Here is a 13,541-nt window from a genome sequence, read left to right as displayed (position 1 = left end):
ACAAGCACCCATGTCACAAGTTTTGTCTGTCTGCAGCTAGAGGTGCAGGGCCCCAGAACCCCCCTGCATGGATCTCTTTGACAGCTGGCAGGCTCTGTGGCCTCAGCAGGAGCTACCATCCCTGCAGTTTTGACCCTGCTGTGGCTTAACACATACACATAATACAAGTTTGGCTCTCAAAATTTTGGGGTGCAGTTTCTCTGAACCCCCTGCACCTATCTTTTTGAAACATGGCACACTTTATGCCCTCAGAAGGGGCTACCGTTTCTGCAAGTTTTATCCAAATTTGGCCAGAAATGACAAAGTTACAGGCTTTTTTGACGTTCCCCATTATAGCCTATCGGCGAAACAGCAAAACGTTTCGACTTGCCTTGTTTCATTTTGAGGCTGTTTCGACCATATCTGTTTTGTTTCGATTTTGCTGTTTTGGCCTTGAAACAGGTCAAAACAGCATCAAAACAAAACTGGTGGCGAAATTTTGCACAGCCCTACCAGGAGCCAGAGGGTCTTCTGCAATCTGCAGAGGATGGAGAGAGGCAGCAATTCTTGCTTTTAGGATGGGGGTGCAGCCTGGATATACAGGTCTGAGCTTGCAATGGAGTTTTGGGCCTGCACTTCCTCTGAATAAATGGGAGTCCTCAGTGGAAGCTGGAAGGGAAGCCTGGCCACAAACTGTATATTCCTCTCCTAAAGAAGGGCTCTAGTCCCATTTCTCCATTAAGTAGGCTGGGTGGGGTCTGCTGGGGAGCAGCAAACATTTCCATTGGTACCTGGCCAGGGCAGGCACCTCCATGAGGAGAGCCTGGGGAGGCTGATGTCATTCCTTCCCAAGGCTAGGGCATAACTTGTGTTTCCCCCAGGACAGGAGGAAGGTAGCAGCTGGTGGGGCCATTTCTAGTAGTGCCAACCTGAGTGTTCAGAAAGTGCAGGGTAGGTCCCAGAATCTGAAGAGTGACTTTAAAATGGCTTCTTTTGAGGATAATTGGGATCTTTGTTTGGGCCTCCTGGTTTCTGAGCACTCAGGAGCACTCCATACCTTGCTCCCAGCTTTGCTATGCCCAGCTTTCCCAGGGGTTTGCACTGTCTGGAGTGGGAACTGAGCTGTGTCCTTCCCCAAAAGCCCCATGTAATTTAAACAAAATACCATGGCTAAATACAGTCAAAAAGCCCAAGGCTGAACTGATTCAGTTGTCACAAGTTAATCTTTGCAAGTTAGTCTAAGCTGTGTAGATTGAACCAATAAGCAAGTGAACAGACATTTACTTTTGATTCTGGAAATGCAGCCACATGTCTGCAGTGGCCACGGCCAGAAGCTGGGGCGTGCTAGAACACACCTCCCTGCTTGGCTGGAGCAGACAGCTTGAGCAGAGGCTAACCCATTCACCTTGCAAGGGGGTTTGTGGGGGAGGTGCAAAGCATCCTGAGATGCTGGAGGACTGTGAGTTAATTTGAATCTGGAGGGATCTGGGACAAAAGTTCAATAAACCAATTTAACCTAAATCAGTTAAATCTGAAACTACAGCCATTCAGGTTTATCTTAAACTGGGTTTGGCCATTTTGAAAGTGGTTTATGTGCACTGGACTTCTGTTATGTTTCAGATTTGAACTGGTTTCCAGTCATTTGTACTGGTTAATATGTAATTTCTGTCCCTCGCCTACGTGTTCCCGCCTGAGCTGTCTTCTGTCTGTCTCAAGCTGATGCCAGTTTTGTACGTAACACTGTTCAATCCAGGCCATGGAGCTGTGAGGGCCACATAGGCACTATGATTCCTGGTGTGCTGGGCCCAGGAACCAGCCTGCCTGCTACCTCTGGCCTGGCTGAGGCACCTACTTTCTCTGCTCACCACAGCCAAGCTGAAGACGTGCCCTACTGCGACTCTTAGCCCAGGGTTCTCCGCTATGTGGGTGGAGGGGGATCCACAGCTGCCCTCTCCCAAAGCATCCTAGGTCTGCTCAACCTTGAAATAAAGCATATATAAGGAATTGGGATGTTTCCTCACTATGAAAAATTAATTTTTTTCTTGGTGCTGGTAGGAATATTTGGACATCTTTCAGGACATCTTCCCATGGGCTGCACGCAAAGGTCCTACCATTAAATTCTCTCCATCTCAGCCCTGCAAACCCTCATAGGATGACGTTGCAGATCCTCTCATCTGAGGAGAGGAGCACGGATGAGAGGAGGCTGCTGCTGCTGCTGCCGCCGCTGCCTGGGACCAGTGCTGAAGCCAAGTAAGCCCAGCTTTGAAACTTGAAACGTTTCAAAACTTTCTAAACGTTTCGAGCACTCTTGTTTTTTTCAAAGCTCTTTCAAAGCCTTTTGTTTCATTTTGATTTTGCTGTTTCAAGCTCAAAACACATCGAAACAGCTTCAAAACGAAACACCTGGTGAAATTTTGCACAGCCCTAATATATAAGTACTTGTATAATCAAGTACTAAAATGTACAGTAAGCAGAGATACTGCGCAGTAGCACCGGCAAATGCCTTTTAAGTGACGCTACTATGCAGTAGCATATTAACACTGTTGGTGCTGTGACACACTACTGTGCAGTATTATTCGGTTACTGCACAGTTACTGTCTCGAGTAGATGTGCCCACTGTAACCCAAATTGCAGTGGTGTGACAGCAGAAGCAAAGGGACCGTGGCTCCAGCCCCACTGCAGCCCGGGCCAGCTTTCACTCATCTCCAGCTACAAATAAAGTCCCTGGTCCACTACCACCCCCAGCAATCCAGACCTTAGAGCTGCATGTGCCCCATGGCACCATGTTTACTAATACTCCGTGAGTTCCAGCCCTGCCAGGCCCTGTTGCCCCCAGACACTACTGAGGTAGGACAAACCCTGAACAGCTTGCATTAGGCCTTAGCCATTTACCTTAGGGAATAGCTCTGTGCTTGGGCACCTGCCAGAATCCTGTGGGGAAATGCTACTTGAGCAGGGCTCTGGGACATAGGCATTCCCACTGCCCAGGGCTGGGGCACTGCTGCCATTGAACCTTTCTCCCAGACCTGTCATAGGAGTCCCTCTTCCAAACGCAAGGGTTGTGCTGCTGTAGGCTAGAAGGTGCCTGTTTTATGTTCACCAGTGGGGGGTATTTCCAGCAACAGCTGGCTTGGAAAGCCTCAGTCTGCCCAGGACTGCCTTTCAGAGTTCCCTAGCCAGGTTCTGAGACCTGGGGACTAAAAAACAGGTCATGCAGCCACCTGGCCGTTCCCGTACAGCTGCCATATCTGGGGCTCTGATCAGCCAGTAATAAAGAGACACGCACTGTATGGGCCAGGCACCACCCACTCCACTCTGGTCTTATCTGTCCCCTCTCTTCCACTGGCATTCTCTTTCCAGGCAGCTGACATAGGTGCTTACCTGTTTTCTGGTCCCTTTCACTATGGGCTACTTTAAGTCCCATCTGGTTTTGGTCCTGTTCCTGTCACTGGCTTGGGTGGCACCTAGCTGGGGGGAAGACCAGGGCAAGGAGGTAGAGGTGCAGCAGATGGAGGAGGTGAAAGAAGAAGAGGAGGTCATCTCAACTGAGCTTTTGGAAGAAGATGGTGTCTTAGTACTCCATCAACACAACTTTGATCGAGCCCTGCATGAGCACAGGCTGCTCCTGGTGAAGTTCTGTAAGTGACACCCTCCCCACCCCACTCCCGCACACACACTGGGCCAGCACAGGACTGGGAGGGGGTAGGGTCTTGGTTAATGGAGAATGAATACATATTGTAGAAGTCTGTATCCCAAAGCCATCAGCACTATTGGGTGCAAAGCTGGGCACTAACCAGCCATATGGTTCTCCTTGGCACTGACTAGCCCTGGATATCTTGTATCCCTGAGCAGTGTCCAGCCATGCATACCTAGGTACTTACAGGTCTTATGGTCTGAAGACAGGTGTACAGTTCTGGGATTCAGGTCTTTGCATGCCCACAGGCAACTGTAGGTGAGTGAGGTATGGTGGTAATGTCCATTTCAGTCCAGGCACTTTGCCCTGGTAGGTGCAGTTGATGCACCAGGCATCTGTTCTCTGAGTTCCAAGAAGAACAAATTGAAGCTTCCCTGGGCATTGGTGCCCTTCAGAAAGTGGCTCAGGTGCTGTTTTTCCAGTGGGAAAGAAGTCTTGTTCTGAGAGGAGATGCTAGCTTGTTAAAAATTAATGTGTAGAAACTGCTGTGCCTGGAGCCCAGAAACCCTAACTGCCTGGGTGCCTCTGAGATCCCCTTGCCCTGGGCTTGAGAGCAGATCAGTGTGATCCCCCCTGGTCCTGGAAGAAGACCTCTTTGCAGTCTCCTTAAGGACCCAGGACCAAATCCTCATGCCCTCTGTCCTAGGCACTGGGAGTAGCTCCTGCCATTTCTTGCTGGGGCTCCACTTCAGTGGCTTGTTCTGTCCCTACAAGGGCCCTTCTTTTGGGTGCAGGACAGGTGGGCAAGGTGGGCACAGGATCTTTCTGTTCTCTGATTTGTCATTTACAGAGGCTGCAGGGCAGAGCGGGGCAGGGCAGGGCTGGAGAGGCAGTGGGTATAGAGTGAAGTCACCCATGCCTACTTGCAGTTCTGCCATGGTCTGGCTTGCCTGTGTAGTCCCAGCAGGCACAGTGCATGCTTGTCTCATGTTCCCAAGGGGGAAAGGCATCATGGGTGTGTATTTTAGGCAGCAGCCATTCACAGACAAGGAGGGTTAACATTTGACAAAATGGGTCACACCCTGCAGCCTGTGGCAGGGCCTGTGGTTCCTTCTAGAGTGGTATAGGTGGCTGGGTGTAGGGTACCATTGGGCACACTCCCATTCTGTCCTGTCCTTCCCTTTCAGGGTGCAGTGCTACTGAGCACTCCCCTCCCAGCACAAGCAGGCAAAGTACATACCTGGGAATACCCCAGAATAACTTCCTGAGTCCTGTATGGGAGAAGGTGCATCATTATCCAAGCAATGACTACTGGCACCCAGTTAGTGACACCTGTCTAGACAAACTGGAAGTACTGGGATGCCAGTGGTGTGGGGTGGGAAGGGTCCAGCCTGACTTTCAGAGCCAGGGCTGCAAACACCTTTCCATTTGTGAATAGTACCCCAGAAAGACAGGTCCCCATGGTGCCAAGTCTGGGCAGTGGGGAGGGTGCACAGGAGGGCACAGAAATGAAGGAAGGCTCAGGATGGACCATGGGGTGGAGGACAGAGGAGTGTGGTGGTCTCATCACTGCTGTTTCCTGCCCTCACATCTGGTTGCCCTGTCCTTATCCTTGCTCTTGTCCTTGCCCAAGCTGCCTCTGCTGATAGAGAGCTTTGGGGTGGCTGGTAAAGGAGCTTTCTCCTTGCAGTGCCACTTCTGCCCCTCCACATAGCCTGCTGTTTTCTCACAGATGCCCCTTGGTGTGGGCACTGCCAGGCTCTGGCCCTGGAGTACACACAAGCTGCTGGGATCCTGAAGAATGAATCCCTGGACTTGAGACTGGCCAAAGTGGATGCAACAGAGGAAACAGTCCTAAGTGCTGAGTTTGGTGTTACCGGGTACCCTGTGCTGAAGCTCTTCCAAGATGGGAACCGCACTCACCCCACAGACTACACAGGTAATGGCTTGATACCGGCCAAGGCACACCCTGCTCATCTATGATGGAGCCAGCCAGGGACCTCCTCCCCACCACTGCAGTATTTGCTGGGGTGCAGCTGTGCGAAGACTTAAGCCCTCCCCATCAGGCACTGCCAACCAGGGCAGAGGTACCTCAGTATGGAGCGACTGCATGCTGGGAGGAGGCATGGCTTTGTGCTGAGTTGGGTGCTGAGTAGAGAAAACAAGAGGTAGTTGTTTAGGAGGATGAACATCAGGGAGGGGGTAGCTCTGTGAGCAGGTGGGTGCAGGGATGTGGATAGCTGTGAGTGCCAGGATAGAGGTAATCATATGAGAAGGTGGGCAGAGGCAAGAGGGTAGCCATGTCAGGAGGTGGACATGGCAGCTGGGGGGGGGTGGTATATGAGGAGAGCAGAAATCTGTGGAAAGGTGGGCACCAGTAGTGGGGTTGACCAAGTGGCAAGCTCAGCATTGAGCTTGGAGTTATCTGTGTTGGAAAGTGGGGGGAGGAGAGGAATAAGTGTATGGGGAGGTGATATGAGGGCAGGGCACTCTTTGAAAAGGCAGGTGTAGGGAAAGGTACCCAGGCAGTCTGTGCTGTGTGCAGGTGCACGGGACTCCCAGGGCATCGTGCTGTGGATGAAGCGGAAGGCTGGCGCCAGTGCCACGCTGCTGCAGGACAAGGATAGCACTGCAGAGCTCATTGACTCCCATGATGTTGTTGTTGTTGGTTTCTTTAAGGTGGGTCTGTTTGCTGATAGGGAGTGGGACATGGCATTGGCCTGATGGCCCAGAGACAACAGGACCTGCCTCTGACCGGACCCGCAAAGCTGTGCCCTGCTATGTTGCTCCAAGACACTAGGCTCCTGCAAGGTTTCAGGATATGGGTACTCTATTTTGTTCTGGGCTGCAAGGAACCAGGGAGGGAAAATCCATCAGTATCTGGGTTGGGCATCAGATCATCCAAAGGACAGGTGAGAGCCAGGTGATGGGGCAGAGGAGCAATTGGAAGCAGGTGTGTGACTCCTGGAATTCTGGCCCTGCATCCTGAACAGCATTAGCAATTCCCATTCTCATTGGCAGGGATTCCAGGGAGTTTGCCTACAGCCCTGGCTTGCCAGTGCTCTCTCCCTCCCCAGGAATCCTGTCTGCTTAGCTGGAAGTGAAGGATGAGGTAATGAGCAGTCTGGCTATGCAGGTGTCCCTGGGAGCCTCAGTTCTCAGTGCTGCTGTAAAGTGCATACCTATGCTCTGGCTGGATGTCAAAGAAACCTTATTACAGCTGGGCAGCTTGGATTCAGCATGCCCCCAGTTGAGGGGGGCAGGTGGCTCTTGCTGAGGAAGGCCAGATGGTCTTCCCCCTGATGGCTTGACAGATGGGGGTCCTCTCTTCTCACAGAGGTCTGACTGGGAGGTAGCACAACCCCAGTCTGAGAGCAGCAGGACTGTTCTTTCCCTTCTAGGGTATAGTGCTGCTGAGCACCCCCCCAGCACGAGCAGGAGAAACACATGATTCCAAGCACCCCAGAATAACCTTCTGGGGCAATAGACAGAGAGTGCAGAGCTGCAGTTGGAGGCTCAGGCTGTGAGTAAGGCCTCTGACCCATCTCATGGTTGTCCTCTCCCCACTCTCCCCACCCCTTAACTCCTCTGTTAGGCAGACAGCCCTTCACACTTGCTAAGTTCCCCAGTAGGTCTTCATTCAAGCATTGAAAGCCCCCCACATACCCAGCAATGTTCCAGTGCCCGTCTTTCTCCTGCAGTGCCCCTCTCTTCTTGCCCATGGGACAGGGAACTGGTGGAGAGCAAGGGACCCCTGGCCTTACTGAAGGGCCAAGACCACCACTACTTGGACCTTATCCCTATTACTCTGCATGTGGTGCCCCAGGTATCAGGGGTGGTGTATAGGGTGCACTGGATGTTGGGACCTTCCTGGGCTTCAACCCATGTTAGAGGAGGGCTGCTTTTCTAAGGAGCCACCACCAGCCTCAGCTGTGCTATGTGGGCTATAGGGTGCCTGATTTTTCCAACCCCAGTGCAGTCACTCTCAGCCTGTGGGGGTCTTCAGGAACTGCAGGGTGAAGGTGCGCAGGTATTCTATGAAGTTGCCAGTGATATTGTGGACATCACCTTTGGGATTACCGAGAAAGTGGAGCTTTTCCAGAAATATGGCATCACCCAGGACACAGTCTGCCTCTTCAAGAAGGTGAGATATGTAGAGCAGTGTTTCCCAATCAGTGTGCCTCAGCACAAAAGTGTGCCATCAGAAATGAACAGGTGTGCCATGGAATTTTGCCATGGCAATGAACTACAATGAGCTACAGTAGGTATGAGGATGGGGAATGTTGTAACAGGTGTGCTGCAGAAAATTTTTACTAATGTAAGTGTGCCTTGGGCTGGAAAATGTTGGGAAACACTGAAGTAGAGGAAACATCACACGGGATGTGCCTCCAGCTTCCTCTCACTGGCCCTAACCCTGGCTCAGTTGGCGCTCTAGCACCAGCTGTGTGGCACTCAGAACCAGGACATAAGCATCACCCAGTGGCCATGCAGAGGGAAAGGGTCTGGGGTAATAGGTGCAGCTAATGCCCAAAGGACAGTTTCCCTATGGAGAAGCCTTGCTGGGGTGGGGTGGGGTGGGATGGGGTGGGGGTTGGGGATCTGACTAACTTTGGCTTTGGAATTTGATTGTAAGATTAACAACTTTTCCCTGCACCTGCCCTTGGTGTGTTGCAGTTTGATGAGAAGCGGACAGATTTCCCACTGGACTCAGAGCAAAGGCTGGACAAGGAGGAGCTTTCCCACTTCATTGTTGTGCAAAGCCTGGAGCTGGTGATGGAATTCACTAGCCAAGTGAGACACCTGCCAGGTTGCAGGGAGAGCAGGGACAGCTGTACCCAGAAATCTGTATGCAGATACTAAGGGGCAGGGCTAGCACAGCAGGGGTGTCTGTGTATGGGGAAGGATGGCAGCCAGGGCCTGAGTTGTCCTGACACACTGCGTACCACTCCCTGCATGGCAAAGGTGTGCAGAGGATGGACAAAGGCAGCTGTGGCACGGTAGAGCAGGGCTGCATGTGCGTATGGTGGGGATAGGTAGGCAGGACTCTGGGCAAACCTGGTGCTGTGGGCACTGCTTACTACACAGCAGGGTGGGGTGAAACTCCAGTAGAAAGGGCACTGCTTCTCCCATGCCCAAGCACAGCAGGGCTTGGCTGTCAGGCCTTTCCTGCAGATGTTCCCCAGAGTGCTTGGAGCCTGAGTGCAGCGACCTATGCTGCACTAACTGACTTGGAGTGATGTGTGGCTGCCATAGTGACTGCCTTACTGGCTGACAAAATACTCCTTCTCTTCTCAGACCTCATCTAAGATATTTGGAGCAAAAATCCTTAACCACCTGCTGTTGTTCATTAACAAGACTGTGGAGTCCCAGCTGCAGATGGTGGGGAATTTCCGGGAAGCAGCAGCTGCTTTCAGGGGCCAAGTAAGCTATGAGTAGGGACTAAACTCCACTTACTAGAGCATCTGATTTCATCACAGCCTTGCCCACCTTGCCTCAGATGGTACCAGTTTCACTTCACACCAGGGCAGATGGGCAGCATAGTAGGCAGTGCTGTGGGACACCAACTGCACAGCCAGTGTTCTCTCACTGGAGGCTTGCCTTGTAGAGAGTTGGTTGCTCTCAGCCCCACAACCATTCCCCTTGGTTGTGGGCACTTTCAGTCTTAACACAGGTCCTGTGGGGTGTAGACATTGGGGGCTCTTTGTCTGAGGGTTGGTGTGGATTGCATGATCTGTGTGGGGAATGCTGTCCCACAGCTGTATCTGGTCATCCTAGGTTCTCTTTGTGCTCATTGATGTCAATGGGTATGGGGCCAATGTGCTACACTTCTTTGGCCTGAAGAGCCATGATGCTCCCACCCTGCGCTTCATCAACATAGAGACCAACAGGAAGTACCGCATGGCTTCAGAGGACTTCTCGGCTCAGGCTGTGGGCTCCTTCACCCAGGATGTGCTTGATGGCAAAGTCAAGGTTGGGCACATGCACATTCCCTACCTACAGCAGTGCCTGAGCAGCCACCTGCCAAATGTAGGGCATAGCACTTGTTTTTTGAGGCCCAGTCCCACCTCAGGGCCTGGGACATCCTGCCAATGCTCTGTGTGATGGCACTGCTAGAGCTACATTGTGCAGGTTGGGAACTCTGGTTGTGAGCTGAAAACCTTATGGCATCCCTAGACTAGAAGGGCTCACCCTGTCAGTCTGAGCTGATTTCTGATGGAATCAATCTGGCTATTGGGATCCTGCCAGTATTAATTGCAGGATAGGGCTGTACTCCTTCCTAGCTCTCTGAATACTTCTCAGTTCCTATACATAGTGTGTTACTATGATACTGTTAACTCTGGGTTACAAAGGGGAATCCAAGCAAGGGAGGGGATATAGGATACATCCCTGCCTGGTGGAATCTTTGCTAGTCATGCAAAGGAGACTGGACTACTGCCTCTCATCCAGGAAACAGCAGGGGAATCATTCTGCCTCTCCCAGAGAACTGGGGGTGCATGATGAGAGCATTGTCTTAAGACTTTGCTGCCTATGGCGTGACCATAAGGCTTTCTCTAGCATGTTGCCCCTGCATCCCCCGTGGGGTGCCAGGGGTCTTCTACTCTTTCACTTTTAAAAAGATCAGTAAGTTCCTCCTGACCTCGCATGTGATGGGGCCCTTGAAGGTCAGACTGGGGACACCAGTGTGATGCTGTTTTGCATCTGCAGACAACCTGACTTTATAGGTGGGAAGCAGGACATCCAACCCCAATAATGTCATTGGAGTAGCTCTTGAACCTAGTGATGGGACCAAAGCAAATGCATTCAATTTAACTGGGGACGCTGGGAAACTGCTGGGAACTGGGAATCTCTACAGGGAGGGCCAGGTAGCAGGAGACCCACAAACATGAGAAAGGGGCAGAAAACTAGAGAGGAGGAAGAGAAACAAAGAACAGAGATTGCAGGGGCTCGGCAGGGTCATGTTTTCCAATGGAGTGAGGTAGAGTGACAATATGATGCGGAGCAAGGCTGTGTGCTAATGGAAGTGCATTTACTCCATGCAGAGCATAGTTTCTCCTTGGTCTTTGTGCAATCCTCCCTGTGTCACCAGTGGGTGCCCTGCTGTTGGTGGGAGGATGGTGTCCTACTCTCATACCAGAGCAATAAAGCACCAGCCCTCTCCTTAGCCTCCCCTTAGCCTAGGCCAGCAGGTATGTGCAGCACTATCTGAAAAAACAGATGCTTCAGCGTTGCCTGCTACAGAATCCTCCCCATCGCTGTCAGCTTTTGCCCTCTGGACTAGACTGCTCTTGTGTCTGCAGCCTGTACAGATATGGTCCTGCCACTTCCAGGGAAGAGGGTGGTGGATTTTGCTCTCTCAGAAATGTTGCACAGCCTTCTCTTTTATTCATGCACTTCGTGGCCTCTAGCACTTTCAGGGTGACTATAACAATACGGGAGGTGAAGGGAAACTGTGGGCATGTTTCACATGCCTGTGTGGACTGGAGCCTAGGTTCTGCAGCTGGCTGGCCTTGGGTGTCGCCTGCCCCTGGAGTGCTTGATTTTGCAACAATACAACACTGTGTGGTGCCTAGTTGTAAAGGTCTACCATTCCACCTCCTCCCACAGCTTTAGCTTTCCCCTCTCTTTCCACAGCCTCATTTTATGAGTAAGGAAATCCCTGAGGACTGGGATAGGCAGCCAGTTAAAGTCCTTGTGGGCAAAAACTTTGAGAAGGTGGCTTTTGATGAGACCAAGAACGTATTTGTGAAGTTCTGTGAGTATGGCTCTGTGCAATACTGTGGACTTTCTCCCCCATCTCAAGTGCTGCCCTCTGGCCAAGACCCTGTGAGCACATGGGTAGCACTCATTGCCCAAAGCCAGCAGGAAGAGTTCTTCTTACAAGCTATTTCTTAGAAATGGAGGTGGGGAGCTCAGTAGGCTCCATCCACCCCCGCAAGTTGGAGAATCCTGTTGAGGATGTTTCTAGGCTAGGGCTAAATGTGAAAGGCTCCCACCCCTTTCCTGGTGCATTCTTTCAGCCTGAGCCAACATGAGGAGGTCCTTGTTGATCTCCAGTCCAGACCTTCTCTTTCTGAAGTCATTTGCCCTCCTCTACATGCATATCAGTCCCTCACATTATGGTGATGGTACTGGCCATAGTGGCAGCTTGTGTGCTGCATTCCCATTGCCAGGTTTCAGTGCTCGCAAGCCCCAGGGGATGTTTTTCTCCATGCCTGGGAATCACTGGTATTTGTGTGGAAGGCAGTCATTGCTGCATGACTGGAACTTTCCCAAGTTCATAGCATTTCAGTCTGAGTGATGGGTGAAGGCTCCCACTTGCCCTGCTCCTCCACATAAGACTTGCTTTCCTGCTTTGCTGGTTTTGTTACCTCATCCTGTCCCTGGGTCTATGCTGGAACTATGTCTCACAACTTCCAGGGCCAGCACCCATCACCCCTGTAGACTCACTCCTGCAGAGGAAATGAATGACTGCTTCTCTGTCCTGCAGATGCTCCTTGGTGTGCACACTGCAAGGCAATGGCACCTGTCTGGGAGGAGCTGGGTGAGAAATATAAGGACTATGAGAACATCATCATTGCCAAGCTGGATGCAACAGCCAATGAGATTGAGAACATCACCATCCATGGCTACCCAACACTGCACTACTTCCCTGCTGGGCCAGATAGGAAGGTGTGAGCTGGAATGGAACAGCACGGAGGCTGCCCACGTGGGAAGGGAAGGGACTGGTCCACCCAGATGGAACATAAAAAAGCTATCTTTGGATATAGGAACTGGGTCACTGCTGGGGTTGTGCTGGATATTGATGATGAATTACATGTGAGGCAAGGCCTTCATCTGGCTGCTGTGTGCAGGGTTGGGTCATGCCATTCCCCACAGAACATTACAGCATGGGGGAAGTGGGGAAGGGTGATGAGAATGAGCAGGAGTTACATAAACTCTTAGCTGTAGAAAGGGGACAGAGTGAATGTGTGACCACAAAGGAGAGATGTGCAAGGGAGGGGATGTAGTACAATAACGTTTAATTAAGGGATGGGGCAGGAGACCTGGCCTCCCAGTAACCAGGACAAGGGCACATCAGTGGTCTTTGATGAAAGGGAACAAACTCAGCATAGATTAAAGAAAATGTGGAACTCCTGGCCACAAGAGTCCACTAAAGCCAGGCACTCTGTGGTATTCAAGCAAAGACTGGCTGTGCCCCAGGAGGCAAGAACACCTCAGTGATAAGATTGCAGGCTTAGGCACCCAGAGCTCTGGAAAAGCCATAAGCCCCCCCTGCTTCAGGATATGCAGCACCAGCAGGTCTTGTCCAAGAAGTCTCCCTCAGGCTTTCCTGCTGCACGGTGTCCTGCCCTGGGGTGCAGCTGGTGCTAGCCATGCTCACTCAGGTGACTGGTCTGATGTACTGGGTGTAGGCAGGTCCTGCAGGAGGGAAGCAGAGCAGGAAGCCTGCCTGCCGCACATTTGTGGGTAATCCAATTACTGACATTTCCTGTTTCTTCTCTGTCATGTGCCCTGCCTTCCCGCCTATGCCAGATGATTGAGTACAAGAGTGCCAGAGACCTGGAGACCTTCTCTAAGTTCCTGGAGAATGGGGGCATACTGCCCATGGAGAAAGAGGTGGGTATAGAGTCCCTGTTCTGCAGCCTCATGGCACTGACCCCAGTCCAGTTTAACAAAAGGTGTTGGGATTACTCCCAGTGCCACCAATGGGATCTCACCCAGGTCCTGCAAGCTTGCTTGGCCTGTGTGGCCCCTTCAGTGCCCTCTTTCATGAGTGAGTGAGCAAGCTCAGTCTTGCATTCACCCTTCCCTCACCAGAGAGAGCAAAGTATGCCCCACATGTCCCTTCCTGTACTAAAGAGACACACACACACACACACACACACACACACACACACACACACACACACACACACACACACACACC

At 51.7% G+C, this 13,541-nt stretch overlaps 1 protein-coding gene across 1 annotated transcript in view; it reads left to right on the top strand.

The window, feature by feature from the left end:
- Nucleotides 1-2,616: 2,616 nt before the first annotated feature.
- PDIA2 (protein disulfide isomerase family A member 2) overlaps nt 2,617-13,541 on the top strand; it is a 12,229-nt gene continuing 1,304 nt past the window's right edge. Inside the window, exons 1-10 of the mRNA XM_019507503.1 lie at nt 2,617-3,617; nt 5,346-5,552; nt 6,159-6,292; nt 7,620-7,757; nt 8,288-8,404; nt 8,909-9,034; nt 9,389-9,583; nt 11,246-11,366; nt 12,102-12,283; nt 13,148-13,231. Coding sequence (XP_019363048.1) covers nt 3,383-3,617; nt 5,346-5,552; nt 6,159-6,292; nt 7,620-7,757; nt 8,288-8,404; nt 8,909-9,034; nt 9,389-9,583; nt 11,246-11,366; nt 12,102-12,283; nt 13,148-13,231 — 1,539 coding nt within the window. The 5' untranslated portion in view covers nt 2,617-3,382. The remainder of the gene's footprint in view (nt 3,618-5,345; nt 5,553-6,158; nt 6,293-7,619; nt 7,758-8,287; nt 8,405-8,908; nt 9,035-9,388; nt 9,584-11,245; nt 11,367-12,101; nt 12,284-13,147; nt 13,232-13,541) is intronic.

The sequence above is a fragment of the Gavialis gangeticus genome, unplaced genomic scaffold, assembly GCF_001723915.1.
Source record: "Gavialis gangeticus isolate Ggan-Ray unplaced genomic scaffold, GavGan_comp1, whole genome shotgun sequence".
Taxonomy (NCBI): Eukaryota; Metazoa; Chordata; order Crocodylia; family Gavialidae; genus Gavialis; species Gavialis gangeticus.
Note: the sequence above shows the minus strand (reverse complement) of the source record. Positions and strands in the feature narration are given on the sequence as shown.